Genomic DNA, 16,371 nt, shown 5'->3' on the forward strand with positions numbered 1-16,371 from the left:
TCCCTCCCATTCTATTTAAAAGTAGAATGGGAGGGAGAGCCTTCGGTTTTCAGGCCCCTCTTCTGCAGAACCAGATTCCAGTTTGGATTTGGGAGACAGACACTATCTCTACTTTTAAGATAACGCTTAAAACTTTCCTTTTTGCTAAAGCATACAGATAGTGCATCATGGGAATCCCCCAGCAGCCTACAGCGTCACCTGATCCAGCCCTGAGTATTTTTCACTCACTATGTGTTAACAGGCCTCTCTGCACTGAATCATACTTGTTATTAATCTCTGGCTCTCTTCCACAGCATGTCCTTCATCCTGTCTTCCTTCTCTCAGCCCAACCAGTCGCGGCAGATGGCCGCCCCTCCCTGAGCCTGTTTGTGCTGGAGGTTTCTTCCTGTTAAAAGGGAGTTTTTCCTTCCCACTATCACCAAAGTGTTTGCTGTGTTTTTCTCTATATTGCAAGGTAGACCCTACAATAATACATACAGAGCGCCTTGAGGCGACTGTTGTTGTGATTTGGCGCTGTATAAATAAAATAGAATCTCTGCAGTACTGGCATAGTTTACGTCCTATAGAGGCCTTCCAGCTGCTGTACTGACCTTCTGCTAGCCAAATTGGAGGTCCTCATCTCCTGCCCAGTGGTATCAGTAGTTCTCAACCATCTGACTTAATAATACAACGATGCACTTGAACTCTTGGCTTTTTCTGCTTAATTCAAAATGATTTCGCATTGTTAAAATATCTATATATCTATCTATCTATCTATCTATCTATCTATATATATATATATATATATATATATATATATATATATATATATATATATATATGACATTGTAGTTTACAGTCGCCAGTCGATCGTGTAGTTTAACATGATCATTTCCTGTGCTTACTTCCTTTTGGGGTGTGAGTAAAACATTAAGGAGAAAATCTTAAGCAATCGTGACTTCCTGATTTCACTTCCAAGTGGGGAGTAAAAGATTAAGAAGCGAAGTCTAAGTTCTGATGTCAGAGTACGCCATCATAATGTCTCTATGGGGAGTGAAAGAGTGAGGCATGAATTTAGGCTCTGACATTGGAGTTTTACCACCATCCTTGCCCACACACTGTTGTTACTTCCATGTACAAATGACAGTGCCTGGCCCACACTTATTCTCCCAGTCTGCCATCCTCCAAATGTACATGAAGACAGTGAGTGGGGAGTGACAATAACAAGTCTTCTTTGAAGAGGAATGTATACTCAGAGGCTATACTCAGATGTGGGGGTGGAGGTGGTGCCAAAGAAGTGATGCATGAACAGCAGCAAGCATAGATTTCAGTGGGAAACAAGCAAATTTAGAAAATAAGTGAGCAAAGCACTAATGATATAAGTGCAAATGAGTTTCAGTAGCAGGATGCACTATGTGAGAACAGTTAAATTGACTGCCTAAACTATCTTCTTGTGTATCTGTAAATTTGATCACAGTCAAGACTGCACACAAAGCAGGTGTTTCACTGTATTAATAAAGCAATAATAGCAGCCATTAAGATGTGTAAACTATGAAGAGTGTGTAGCCAACTGTCTTGCAGAACCCACATGTATCTGCAAGATAAATGCTTTTAATTGCCGCCCGAAGGAGAGTGAAGATCAATGACTGACATTCTTTGTCAGCTCTAATTTGCCTGGTTATATTTAGCCGTTATTTTGATGCAAGTTCTCGGGAGGAATCTACAGGCTTCAATCAAAGTTTCATGTGTGTGCCAAAATCTCCGAGAGCTAATTTTGCTGTTTTACAAATTCCAAATACTTGAAGTGTGTTATGGGTCGAGGTTGGTGGATTATAAACATACCTGTGGGAAAAAAGCAGCAAAGAAAAGGTGGATTCAAATCCACTCTTCTAAGACAGAGATAATATTAACATTCCCAAAAACACAACATTGGATTCAGTATTTTTTTAAAAACCTCACAATTAGACGCAGGGTTGGGCTGAGGTGAAGGAAATGTGCTGAAGCAAACAGTTTGTGAGATGGTGTAATTTAATTTCCATATCAAAAGCATAATATGTATTGAATGTTTGCAGCGAGGGCTGCAGTGCTTTTGTATTTTTCTTTGATGTGGACACATTTGTGTTCAGACAAACACATTCTTGGCTCTTCTTGAAGGATTCGACTGGCTGCTTAGCACACAGACTTCAGGCTGCACGTCTCTTTCTGCCTTTATTCTTCTCTAACACGCGTTGTCAGATCTTTATATTGACTCTACTTTTCTCTTCCCAGGAGTACCAGATCGATATTATCTTCGCCCAGACTTGGGTGGACACCCGTCTGAGGTATAACAGCAGCAGCATGCGGATTCTAACCCTAAACAGGTATATTAGATTTAGTAAAGACATACTATAAAGTTTAGCAAAGACATACTGCAAATATACAGGAACCTTTATTAAAAAAAACTCCTAAATATATCAGCTTTGTGGGTGAATCAATACCAATGTAGTGATAATTATACTAGATCTCTTTTTTAAAATGAACTACTGCTGTGGCTATTTTTCACCACTTTAGCATCTACTATTTGAACATTTTCATATGATAAAACAATATTCTTCACTCCCTCTGTCTCTCTCTCTTTGGAAGAGGTCTGTAATTAATGGAACAAATTGATTGATGTGCTTTGTTTTCCCCTAGTTGCTTGAGTATTTTATTATGCTCTTATTGGGAATGAGTGCAGCCTCGTGCATTTTAAAGAAATCTGAGGGAATCAGTCTTACCTCCTTTCCTCTCTCTCTCTCTGTATCAATTTCCCTCTTTTTCAACCAGCAATATGGTCGGTCTGATCTGGCTGCCCGACACCATCTTTAGAAATTCCAAGAACGCCGATTCTCACTGGATAACAACGCCCAATCAGCTGCTCCGGATCTGGAACAATGGGAAAATACTTTATACTCTGAGGTAAAACCTTTCAAAACACATGGAAACACACAGAACAGGAAGACAAAAGAACAAAAATCGAGAGCAGACATATCACAGCCAATGACTGCTGGTAAAAAAATCTTTTCATGAGAAATACTCCCTCTATTCTGATTCTTAATGCCAATTGTATATTGTGGCTAAACAACATTCTGCCACCAGTGTTGACATTGAGTACAGACAATAAAAGACATTTAGACTTTAGTCTGTCTAAAGAGCCAGATGGATGAACCTATCTGCATGGGACCATAGCAATCCAGATTTGTGGCTGCAAAAAAGACAAAAGAAGAAAGAAGTCAATGAGGAAAGACTTCTGTTGGCTTTACTGGCAGATTCACTGTTTTTTCATACATTTTAAATTAAGTCCAAAAACAGTACCAGAAAACAGGATTTACCTGTGATATTATTATTGGCCAACAACTTGTGACTGACAAGTCATTAGCCAATCAGGCTGCAATCTCACAGTCACATGTGCCCCTCGTTATCATATTTGATTTCGAAAGACCAAGATGGCAACAAAAGAAAACATTTGAAGCTATGGGTGATGTCACTGTAGCTCCGTCTGTAATTTAGTGTTATAACTCTTTAAATGTTTCTTGTTGCCCCCTGGTGGGATGTGAAGGTATTGCAAGTGGGTCTTTTACAATAAATATATGTTTTTGTTAAAGGAAAAAAAAAGTTTCATTTCGTAGCTTTGTCTAAAATCAATTGTTTATATTCACAAAGAAATAAAAAAGAAAGAAGTCATCACATTTGAAAATCCAAACCCTAATTTCTCTGATACTTTGTCCTTAGCAGGAAACAGCTAAAACTGGAGCATTGGCTGTCAGGTGCCAAAAGTAAATCTTTGAAAGTAGAATCAACCTGAACATGGAGATTGCTATCCATTTGTATCTTGTCTTTCAGTTAAAGAGATGAGACTTGCCTTTCTTAAGGTGTTCTGTGACTGAAGTCTAATAATTAATACCAATAGACCGCATTGATAGAACTATGAACAGTCAACTGCAAAACCCCAACTGATCACTGCGTAAGGCTACCCCTCCTTCAGGCTGGTTCTGCCAGAGGTTTCTTCCTGTTAAAAGGGAGTTTTTCCTTCCCACTGTCACTAAGTGCTTGATTATAGGGGCTCATGCGATTTTGGGGGTTTCTTTGGAATACTTTAGGGTCTTGACCTTGTGAATTAGCGGCATATAAATAAAACTGTTTAATATATTATTGTTTGTTAGATGGCGTTATCTTCCTTTCCATTCATGCAGAACGGGCCAGTGTTTGCTATGTTTGAGGAGGTAACAAAAGGAACAACAGGGTGCTTTCCTTTAGCATTCAAAGACCAGCCATTATTATAGCTGCCATTAGGGCTGGGCCATATTATACCGTTCACGGTAATGGACTACTTGCACTAGGGCATGTGACGTATTTCCGTTTCCAAATACTACCGCTTGGGCGTTTCCGGTATGTTTGTTTATCTATCGGTTGCTATGCTAATGTCGCTTCAGAATGAGTATAAAAAGGAAAGTATTTAAAACACAACATTTTCAAAAACAGGAGAAGAAATACTCCGAGCATTGCTGTGTCCCACTTTGTTCGGCTTCAGCCAAATTTAACGGCATACTAAGTTTTCATGCCTTTCCGACCCACTCTGACTTGAGAAGACAATGGCTGGTAAACATACGCCGGGATCATTTCATGATTACCTCTCACACCAGGGTCTGCTGCAGACACTTTGCCAGTGATCAACTCATAGAGCCAACAACCCTCGATGGTCGAAGGCGGCTTATTAAAGGTGCTGTACCAACACTTTTTGAGTGGAATGGCTATAAAGTTGAACCACCGTGGCGTAGTGTTTGGGAGAGAACGGAGCGACGCCCTGAACTAGTTCCTCCTGACGATCAAGAAGAGCACAGTCTTACAAGAGATCATGACTACTGCTCAGTCCCCGAGCCGTCTGCATTGGACATATCTGCATCAGCTGCAGAAGACCTGTCCAAAGACGTGGAGACTCTGAGGAAGGAAATACAGGAGTTACGTGTCCAGCGAGAATTTGGGTTACAGCGTTTTGCTGGCTCCGACACTGACATCCGATTCTATACCAGGTACACCTAAGTTCTATTCAAGCTAACTGTTTAAAATATACCAAGGTCACCATCAGTTAAATTTCGAAAGATTTTCCAATCTTAATGAAAACAAAATAGATATTTACTTTTTCTCTGCTGATTGTATGTTTTATGTAGATGCTTTAGTATTTAAACGATATCCTAATGCTACAGGTAAAATACAACACCAAATAGACTCTTAATCAGACTATTTTATACAGCATACCATTAGCATATTTGTCACAGTTTACATTATGTCAGTGTGTAATGTTAATTAATGATTGACACGATGTATGTCTCTCGTGAATAGATTTCCAAGCTATGATCATTTGATGGCATTTTGGTTTTTGATTGAGCCTTGCATCTATAAAATGATCCGGGTTTCAAGAGCCAAGTCAGCTGCCAATCGGAATGAAGAAGTGTTGACACCTGCACGAACATCAACGGTAGGTTATGGGTTTGTTGGTAGTTAGAACTAGAGGTGTAATGTTATTGTACATAGCATACATACACAGGTGTATGTATGCTAGACTCAGTATCCTTTACATACATACACCTGTGTACTACAGCACCTCATTGTTTACCCCATGGTACAGTATGGTATGCATAACCATTACAAAACATTTAGACAAGAAAAGCATAATTTTACTAGTTCATAGCTTAAGGAGTAACATTTTCCCTTTTGTTTTCACCTTCCAGAGGCAGCTGCTACAGCCAATTGACGATTTTTCTTTTCCTGGTTTTCCTGTCAGTTGGTTTGAAGGAGAGGGACCTGGCACACCGATTTAACATACACCAGTCCACAGTGAGCCGCATTATTGCAACATGGACAAATTTTCTTGCCACTGCACTGGGGTCTCAATGCATTTGGCTTACACGTGAAGAAGTGCAAGCTTACCTCCCTGAGGAATTCAAAGATTTCTCAGACACCCAGGTGATCCTTGACTGTACAGAGCTGCGGTGTCAGACACCATCCTCACCACTTCTCCAAAGTGAAATGTACTCTTCGTACAAATCCCACTGTACGATGAAAGCCCTGGTTGGCATAGCTCCACATGGTCCAGTGACATTCATCTCTAATCTGTATGCTGGTTTGGTTAGTAACAAGGAACTATTCAAACAATCAGGCATTGCTGAGAAGTTGACTGAAGACATGGCAGTGATGGTAGATAAGGGCTTCCTAATCACCGATTGTTGTAAATGCAAAGTGTACTGCCCACCTTTTCTATCTAAGCAGAAGCAGATGCCAGCATACCAGGTTAAGGAGACGCAGGCCATAGCCAGACTCAGGGTACATGTGGAGCGAGTCATTAGGAGGATCAAACAGAACAAACTTTTTGATAGCATCATTACCATGTCACATGTTTACAATATCAACCAACTGTTTGCAGTGGCATGTATGCTGTCAAATTACCAGAACACAGCATTAGTTAAAAAATGGGTTAAGTGAGACAAGATGGATTTTTCCCAAGACACCAGTGCCAGTACAAGTAACTTATGGAAAATGACCTGCAGCTGAGGCCACTACAGTTACATTTCTTCCTTCTCAGCTGACAATACTTGATTACAGAACTGGTACTTGAGTGCTGATAGTTGAGTTTCAGTTATTGATAATTCAAATTCATTGCAAATGTTGAATGTTAATAATACTGTTTAATTATACTACTATATTACTATTCAGATTCAACAAAATTGTTTATCAAAATTATAAAGTAAATCACTAAATCGTTTTAAAATCATAAGTGACATTGAGCTTTTGTAACATCAAAAATACCATTTGTCATTTTCTACATTCAGTTGTGTTATTGTCTAAATGCATATCAGTATGCTAGGCATGGAGTTTTAAATACTTACCATGTAAATAAGTTCTGCACAAATTCAATGTTTTAATGTGTGTTTTTAAAAAATGAAATTGATGCCATTGCTTAAATAACAGTTTGATTTCACATAAAAGTAACATGTAACAACAAGTAACAACAAAAGAATTCATGAAATATATTGCAAATAAAACATCAGTTATTTTGTTCCAGCCAGCCTGAAGGATCTGTTTTTCTTTTTGCTATGTTTTCACTGTTCATTTTTTCAAACACAGGTATCTTGGCATATATATGTAAAAAAAGAAATAGTCTGCCTTTTCTCTGATTGCATTGTGCACATCTGTATCCATGTATATTCTTTGCACTAGGTAGTCCTCTTGTGCCCACACAACAAAGTCACACCACTGCATCCCACTGATGAGCAGTTGTCCTTGCACTTGCCAGTAATATGCGTGGCTCTTTTTTAGTTTAGGGGTACCACATTCCATCTGCACATATTTGCAGTCAATAAAGTTTTGTACATTGGGACATTTGAATTCGACGAAGCCAAACTGGGGGTATTCATTGGGGTCAAAAACAACACCATCAGGAGATGCAGCAAGCCAGGGGGCAATGGGGTTAATGACCAGACCACAGGGTGAGTAGTTAACATTCATTAGCCTACTATACTCTGCTGCTATTGCAGGCTCCATCTCAGTTCCTCTCCTCATGTCTGCTGTCTGCCTTGTTCCCTTCAATATACGCTCTGCTAGTGACTCTGCCGAGCTCTGGCCTCTGACGTGACACACCTCCCGAAACCTAGAGGCAGTCACTCTGGGCCTGCGGAGCTGATGCCACTCAGACGAAGAGCTTTGCTCACGTGTAGCTTCCTCTATTTTGTGAGCCATTTCCAGAGTTACAGACAAGCTTTTCAGATGCAGAAGCTCTTCTTCTGAGCACACAAACACACAATCTGGTGGCAAGATGTCATACCCCTCCAGAGGCAAGTGCGGTGTTGGTGGTGCATCACGGTGTAGTGTGATGTACCGGATTGTCAAAACCGGCTGCTGATATGACAGAACACTGCCCTCCTGCACCAGACCAAAGGCACTTTCCACAAGGGGCTTGTCAGGTCTCATGTTCATTGTGGTCACAAGTGGCCTGTCCTCAATATTAAATTTTGCATATGCCTCCGTTATTCTGAACAAGCAGGGATCTGGTAACGGACCAACCATGCCTCTGTAGAAGCCACTCCTAAAGAAAACATCAATGACAATAATATAAGGAAGAAGGTTATTATACTGAACAACAACTAAACTAAAAACTAAAAAGGTGTAAAACAGTGGTGCATAAGTTAGAGACTGGGATGTATATGTACATGACTGAGTTAGCCGTCTTCAGAAAGTGTAATGTTGTATGTAAATTAATACCTATTCTGACACATGTATGTATGAACAAATAGCAACATACATTTGTAACACATGAAACCAAATTTTACAAATCTAATTACCGTACTCCAGTCTGGGCCATCCTATTTGGTACCGGCTTAGTGAAGATCATGGAGTTGATGGGTCCTGGCTTCACACCCTAACAGAAGACACATTTACTATGGATGGTGTTGCTGTTCATATGTAAACATGGACTAATTCAAAAACTTTAACCTCATTTAAATTACCACTGTCCGTGGCTTGTGCCATTGCTGTTCAGATTCCGTGCAGCTATGCACAGGGGGGACAACCGGCACTCTGAATTGTGAGTAGTGTGCTGTTTGGAAGAGCAATGCCACTGTGTGATTGCACATAACAGCGCCTGCCACACAGGAGCACTGGCTATGTGTCAGTACCACCGGCGATGAATCCAGAAGCTTAATCTAAGAAGAAAGAACGAAAATTAAAAATGTAACACCATCTTCATGGAAGAGCTGAACAGGAACATAGTTCAGTGTTATGGTTACTGACCCCTACAGGCTTACCCTCCTGAATGCTTAGTGTTTCCTTCTCTCCCTATTAAAACAACTTAACCATCCTTGATAACTGTAATAACTTAGATTGTGTATATTTGCAGTATTAACTTGTTGTCAAATGTTTCTGATCACCCAAACACACGTTGATTAAACTATCTGACTAGTCAAATTAGGAGTGATAAAGCAGGGAGACAAGGAAAACATTCAAGTTGATGGGCCTTTAGGAATGAACTTAACTAATGCTTAAATGAACTGAACCCCACTGAACGGGGATTAACAACTTTACACAGCTTCCTGCCTACACTTAGTCTGTGTGGTGCCTCACTCTTCCTCATTGACCTGTAGCACAGGGCTCTCACACCGACCTCCCCTGACAACCTGTCTTTATTGGACACTGAATAAAGATACAAGTACCATTAGCATTATTTCTGTATTACTCATGTCAGCATGTCTTAAACATATATACTTTACACTTAGCAAGAGTAGCATTAGGTAGTTAACTACCTCCATAGTTAGCCAACTACCTAACGCTATTATAACAGTGTCTAACAACAAAAGTGACATTAGTTAAGAAAACCTCAACTATAGTTTCGGACGACATAAAACACCGTTTAAGAAAACATGTAATGTAGAGAATTGACATCAAATGAAGGACATAGCGAAGTAACGTAGTGTTTGCATTTGACGTTAGCTAGCGCTTCTTTGTCGGTTAATTTACGTTTTCTTACCTTCGTAGTTGTGTACATATGATGCAGCATATAACTTAAATCCTTTATCTAATTTGCTGACGGGGGTAGTCGTCACTCTGCAAATCCGATGAACATCAGTGATGTTCAATTTTGGGAGCTCTTGTAGGCAGCGAGTGTAGAACGTCGCCATGGTTTAACCGCACCGGAAGCACTGGGGCAGGACTACATAGAACGCGGAAGTGATTGTGCAAGTAGTCTATACCGGTACAATGCTGGGCAATGATAAGAAAATGAATTATCGCGATAGAATATGGGTAGAACGCGCATGCGCATTGACGAAAAAGCATGGCATAACGGAGAATGAGAATGGGGAAAGCAGATTGTTGAGTGAAACGGATGAACCAGAATTAGATTGTAAAAATGGTGCAACTTAACTAGTTTGGTGTTTGTCCGTCAGATACACAACAAAGCACATTTTTTTTGTAGAACATGCAAGCGGGCCGTCGTTATTGCCGTATTTGTCGGACTAAGGTGCTCGTAAATCTGGGAGTAATCTGGGTCCTAAACTCCGTTCTTTAAGGTCCCGAAGTCAAACGAACATCACTGAGAGTTAAAAACTGTCTAAATTCTTCCATCTTTAATAAAATGATCAGCGTTGCTGCTTTACCAGGTGTAACTATGATGTTTAACACCCAGGCATGAAAACAGAATTCATTACATTTAACAGAGTTAGAAGTTAGCAGGAAATTAGCGGAAGTTAGCTCGCTAGTTTTGCTAGTTACCTAAGCATGATATAGCATGTTCTGACTGAGAGATTTCTGAAAAAAATCTAACGTACAGCTCTACTATCACTTCCAACATAATTTTTTTTTTTTTTTTTAATACGCTTTATTGACACTTCCAACATAAACGAAGACAGGAAGCTACACAGCAGTGACGTTTGTAGGGTTACTGAAGTTGGGCTAGCTGGTATATAATGATGTGCTACGTGATCACTAGCGACACAGCTATGTTAGCATAACATAAACAGAAAAGCTGGAGGATGAACGCTAACACTTTTCCATTCGATAAAAGTTAACGTGAAGGTTCCTGATGGTTAGAGACAAATGCAATCGCATGCCAGGATGCTCTAAACAGACCAAACTTCAGTCAGGAGAACAACTGAGATAATCCATCCACAATATGAGGTTAGTCATTAATATACTGCAACAACATTGGAATAGAGCAGCTGTGATAGAATACAGCATTAACGAATCAATGGTACAGAAGTAGAGGAAGCAAGAAGAATGAGTTGAATAAAGTTTGATTTATCTGACTGCTTTGTTTCGCTTAATGTGCCTTATAATCCCGTGCACCTTGTGGTCCGAAAAATACATATTTGACTTTTTTATTTGGCACACTGCAGTTTAATGTAGCAAAGCACCTCTTTTTAACCTCAGTGGATATTATACATGGTTATGCTCAGGTTATGTCAGCCCATTTCTACTGGAAATGCCTTTTGGTTAAACTTTCAGCAAGGAATTTGCATTTGCATTGTTAAATGTTTATATAGCTTTAATGCACATAAAAAAAAAACCAGCTGCTTGTTTAAGTAAAATAAATGGATGGTGTTTTTTTTGCGCTAGTAAAGTTGTGGAGTTGTATTTTGTCTCGCAGAAATTATATCGTCAGTTATATCGTTATCGCAAATTTTCAAATATATATATCGTGATATATATTTTTGGCCATATCGCCCTGCTCTAGCTGCCATGCAAAAACACCTTCAGAAATAAAATTCACTATTTGACTGCAGTTGGTGAGTCACATAGACAAACAGGAAGACACAGACAGAGAAACACAGAAGGCAGATCCAGAACAATAAAGAGTAAAATAAAATCTCAGGAACATTACAGTTGTATAAATCATTTTAGTAACAGCAAATAATATGATATTGGTTGTTGTAGAAAGCAGCACCTCCCACACATACAGAACACACAGCAATTCGATTTTGATTTGTATCTTTTTAAATTCTAACTGCATCTTTCTCCCTTTACATGAGTTTCTGTACCACATAGCATTCTTTACCTTTGGTGCAGTAAGATAAAACCCTTGTGTTTCTTTTCATTTTGTTGCTTTCGCTCTGACAGCCTTTCAGTGGCTGAGTAATGACACACAAGTGAATGTGATGGCCTTATGACAACCCCCCACCCCCACCCACCCAACTGTGTGACTGCACCTACAACAGAAAACACTCAGGATTCGAGTGGACGGGTTCCTTTTAAATTGGAGTGGCATCTGGGTTTATGAGTCCTCAAGCTCTGACATGAGCTTTTTTTCTGTCTTGAAGATCAAATTTCACCTGTGCATCTAGTATTTCGAGCTAGAGCTGGCCTAATGGCAAGAAACCACCTTGAGTGTTTGTTTTCAGACATTTTGTGGAGCTGATGCACAGCTGCTGCTATTTCAGGACAGTTCAGGTCCCGTCATGGAGGCAAATAAATTCAATAAACAGCATTTCCCAAAATGACTAGGGTGTAAGACTCTGGCATTTCATTCCTTTGTCTTGACTGGCAAATTTCAGTTAGTTCCCTGGGTATGCTGTGATGCCTGCTTGTGCAAATACTCAGAAGGGAGCCACTTTTCAGACAGCCCACTTCCATTTTTAATTTATGGGAGGAATAATTGTAGCAGGATGATTTTGGATGTTGTAGAGGTTAATAACAGTGTGATCATGAACTTCTAAATTGAGCCATAAATATGCCTGTTATCAACAGGGGTTCAGGGGTTCAAGATTAAAATGCACTGCTCTGAAACACCAAGTTTATACCTGCACTAATCAATATTTTAATATCAACAAAAGACTTAATGATTATCTCTAATGTGAAAGGGGTCACTTGTGGTGACACACCCACAGGAATTAGCAGCCGATGTGGCTGTTTCCATCAACTCTACAAAGTATTTCAGTAGCAGTTAAAGGGGAGTTCAAAAAAATCATTTTGTAATCTGATACTGGATCTTAAAACAGAAGAAAGCTGTCTTCAGTGGAAGAGGGAACTGAACTAAAATTTTCTGATTGGCTGCATCTCCAAAACAGGTTTGAAAAGCAGGTGGGTGGGGCTTATGGTAAATTGGCCAGTTGTAATGTAGGGCTTTTCTATTTTTCTTGAGCACTCATAGCGCTTTATACAACATGCCTCATTCACACAAACACACTTGGCCTAAAAGTTTTTACTTTTAAGAGCTCATTTTATTTTTTCTAGCGTTTCTTTCTGTGATGAATTTGAAAAGTCTTGCTTCGTTAGCAGGTTATTAAGTGTCAAAGAGACATATATTTAGGCCATATTCGCCTTGACTGACACATCTCTCTCATCTCCGCCGTGTTCGTTGCTGCTTGTTCTTTTTCACCTCAGCTCCACTCTCACAATTTGGCTTTTCCGACTCCCAACAAGAATGGAAGCAAAAATGCAAATTGGAACTGTACATCATCTGCACTTTGTTCACCTCGGAACAAGACGAGCGAGGCAGCCCCCTTCCTGCTTTGGCAAAGGCTCCTCTTTTGTGCTCCAAGTCAGGCGTTTAATGAGGAATTGTAGCAGCGACAAAGACACAACAACACAAGTCAAAGAAAAAGCCCATTTTCATGACTGTCATTTTTACAGCCCTTATCATTTTGATTTATTAAAGTGACACGTAGAGCATATAACTTGAATTGGATTTAAGTTTTTACCTTACTTGTATGATGTGTCTTTTTAATCACTACTGCTTTTCCTTAACAGCCGGTGTATTGACTTGTCCAGTGATCTTAGCTGAGAACTGCTGTTTTTAGAAGCTGACATGCCTTGGAGTCCTGACATGTGTGAAAAACCAGACCTGATACTGATGATGAAACATTTGTGCCATTTTCAGGGATTTTACACATCAACCAAGCAACCAAGTGTGAACCTGTACCATCTGGGTGGAAGCCAGTGCTCTTATACTGTAGTGCATAATGTGATATAAGCAGTGATGAATCCAGTGCACTCAGACCATGTGCTTCATGAGCCGAGAAATGAAGCATCCAAAGCAGTTTACTGCCTTGAATATCTTTGTCTAAGTGCTTCTGTCCCTCTGCACTTGTCTTACTCTTCAGGATGACCATCAACGCAGAGTGCCAGCTGCAGCTCCATAATTTCCCAATGGATGAACACTCCTGTCCTCTCGTCTTCTCTAGCTGTGAGTATTGGGATTAGCATGCACACAGACACGGAAAACACACATAAATATGCAGATACTCGTGCCTATACACCTCTAGGGCAAGACTTTGAAAGCAGGCGGGAAACGTCCTGGAGAAAAAATGGAAACCAAATAGAAAGTGAACTAAAGGCTAAGCGAAAAAGTGCTATCAGTCAATCAAACTTTATTTGTATAGCATCTTTCGTGTGGGCTAGTGCAGTTCAAAGTGCCTTACAGATGACTGAAAGTATGAAAACAGTAAAGAAACATATTAAGGACTTATTTAGGTATTAAAATCACTGGAGCATTCGAGCATCATTCAGTGATGAGTGTCAGGGCTGGGTCTTTTTTTCCCTCCCAAACTATGAATTTGAGTTCATGTAATGGTAATCCCCCACACACAATAACTAAGAAGTGAGAAAAGAGAAAGCAGCTTTTTGGATAATACACTTTGCATATTAATCATCAAGGAACTGACCTAACAGCCCATTGTTCATTCAGTGACGCTAGTTTCAGTCATTGTGCAAATGTACCGTTTATAAGGTTGGGGAGACCTGCAGTCAGCTGAGACCTATGAAGTCACTTGGATGAGTGAAACGTTTGTCCCACTGAAAACGCTACTTCCAGATGAACAAAATAAACTTTTTGGGAGAAAGCAACTACTTTCAGCTACCCCCTTATTCATGAGTGTCACCGCATATGGCTTCTTTACATTGTTAAATCCAGAATCTAATTTAAAATCTTTACCCTCGCATACAAGGTCTTAAGTAACGAGGCCCCACTTTATCATAAAGAGGTTTCTTCCTGTTAAAGAGGAGTTTTTCCTTCCCACTGTTGCTAAGTGTTTGCTCATAAGGCAGGAGTGTCCAACTCCAGGCCTCAAGGGCTGGTGACCTGCAAGCTTTCGATATGACCCTTGGTCAACACACCTGAATCAAATGATTAGTTCATTACCAGGCCTGGAGTTGGACACCCCTGTCATAAGGGATTGTTGGAGTTTTTTCTGTGTTATTGTAGAGCCTTTACCTTGCAATATAAAGGGCCTTGAGGCGACTGTATAAATAAAATTGAATTGATTCACAGTGGGTAGTTCCATGTGTTTGATTTGGCAGATCCCCTTACACAACCCTAAAGGGATTTGTGTCTCTTTCCAGGATCAAACCAGGGATTTTTTGCTTGTTAGGTGAATGTGTAAACCACCACACTATGAAACCATGTACAACATTGTTTGAATGTGCAAAAAGTTTCCACAGTGAAATCATAGTGAAAGTCACCTTAGTTACTGAAGTCCAGGAGTTATAAAATACTTAAATGGATTTAGAAGTCCTACATCCACACTTAAGCAAGTTACTTCAGCAAATGGATGGGTACACCCAAAGTATCTTTCTACTCAATTTTGAGCACTCAAAAAGAGTCTCATTCACCCAGTCACACACATGCAGTGCTTTTATCTAAGCACTTTTATATCTAACTTTCACACTCAAATCAATGTATCAGCAATTCAGGTTTAAATATCTTATTCAAGGATACTTTCACACAAGGACAAGCACTGGGGGTCGCTCCACCAACCTTCCAACTGGTAGATGACCCGCACTACCACCTGAGCCACAGCCGCCCCAAACAAACAAAAGGTGTCAGGTTGTTAGACTGAATCTTATCTGGAATCAAGTAACCAAAAGAACAGCAGAGTAGATCCTGAGTGTCTGTATGTTGATTCAACAGGCATAATATTAAATTAAAGTTGACACCTAAGAACTTCATGCATTATTTGTATCTCCACCATAAATTGATGCAGGAAAAGTGGATGATAGAATGTAAAACGTTAAAGTCCTGACCCTCAAAATATCCTTGTGTCTAAACCCAACCAAGTAGTTTTTAATAACTAAGCTTAACAGCAAGTGAAAGTAGAAGACAAATGAGAAAATTGTTAGAAAGTGTAAAATTGTTAGAAAGTGACAAAATACAATGGTGTCTGCAAGATGCAAAGAGGATATCCTGCCTTGGAAACTGTTATCTCTCAGCAGTCGATATTACTGCATCTGGTGTGTCAAAGCGACGTTGCCAAAGAACACCTTGTGTGTAATTTGGAGACAAAAGACCCATCACGATGAAAACTTGTTGGCCAGCCAGCTCAAATCTTGATGTGGTCCAGTATTTGAAAGTGAGCTGTTGCTTCCACATTGTTGGAATACAAATAACAGTTGATTGCTCAATATTTAGTAGCAAGGAAATTACAATACTGGATTTGTTGGATAAATGGCATCCTATCACGGTACCACGCTGGAAAACACTGAGTGCCTGAGAGTGACCCATTCTTTAACAGATGTTTGTAGAAGTAGTTTGCATGCCTAGGTGCTTTATTTTATACACCTGTGCAAGTGACTGGAACACCTGAATTCATTGATTTGGACAGTGAGTGAATACTTTTTACAGTGTAGTGGATGTTTTCATGAGATGATCATATTAGGGATATCGGTTTTCAGTGGTATCATATAAGGGAAAAAATGTCTGAAATGGATTATTGAGCGCAGGCTTGTACAAATCATATGTTCAAGGTTGCTTTTCAGGGTTTCAAAGCGTTTTACAACGTCATGAAAAAATTATCATTGTTGGCAGCTTCAGCCACATGGCACTGGACCTGCTGTACGCCATTTAAAATCTGGAAATATACAACTGACCATCAGAAACCAGATAAAAGAAAAGAA

At 39.8% G+C, this 16,371-nt stretch overlaps 3 protein-coding genes across 4 annotated transcripts in view; 2 read left to right on the forward strand and 1 right to left on the reverse strand.

The window, feature by feature from the left end:
* Positions 1-16,371, forward strand: part of LOC146360943 (gamma-aminobutyric acid receptor subunit gamma-3-like) — a 164,720-nt gene that overhangs the window by 88,633 nt on the left and 59,716 nt on the right. For both annotated transcript variants that reach the window (XM_084922339.1, XM_084922340.1), the window contains exons 4-6: positions 2,248-2,339; positions 2,785-2,916; positions 13,584-13,666. In XM_084922339.1, the coding sequence (XP_084778465.1) occupies positions 2,248-2,339; positions 2,785-2,916; positions 13,584-13,666 (307 nt within the window). The remainder of the gene's footprint in view (positions 1-2,247; positions 2,340-2,784; positions 2,917-13,583; positions 13,667-16,371) is intronic.
* LOC146360944 (uncharacterized) lies at positions 2,927-5,924 on the forward strand. Its single transcript, XM_084922343.1, has 3 exons — positions 2,927-5,027; positions 5,338-5,473; positions 5,727-5,924. The coding sequence occupies exons 1-3, from the start codon at positions 4,432-4,434 to the stop codon at positions 5,814-5,816; spliced, it is 822 nt and encodes a 273-aa protein (XP_084778469.1). The 5' UTR covers positions 2,927-4,431; the 3' UTR covers positions 5,817-5,924.
* LOC146360945 (uncharacterized) lies at positions 5,885-10,121 on the reverse strand. The gene is made up of 5 exons (XM_084922345.1): positions 9,515-10,121; positions 9,089-9,180; positions 8,499-8,693; positions 8,334-8,410; positions 5,885-8,077 (listed from the first exon to the last, which is right to left on the reverse strand). Exons 1-5 carry the CDS (start codon positions 9,663-9,665, stop codon positions 7,102-7,104), a joined length of 1,491 nt encoding a protein of 496 aa, XP_084778471.1. The 5' UTR covers positions 9,666-10,121; the 3' UTR covers positions 5,885-7,101.

The sequence above is a fragment of the Perissodus microlepis genome, chromosome 23, assembly GCF_051167445.1.
Source record: "Perissodus microlepis isolate ML-2025 ecotype Zambia chromosome 23, ASM5116744v1, whole genome shotgun sequence".
Lineage (NCBI taxonomy): Eukaryota > Metazoa > Chordata > Actinopteri > Cichliformes > Cichlidae > Perissodus > Perissodus microlepis.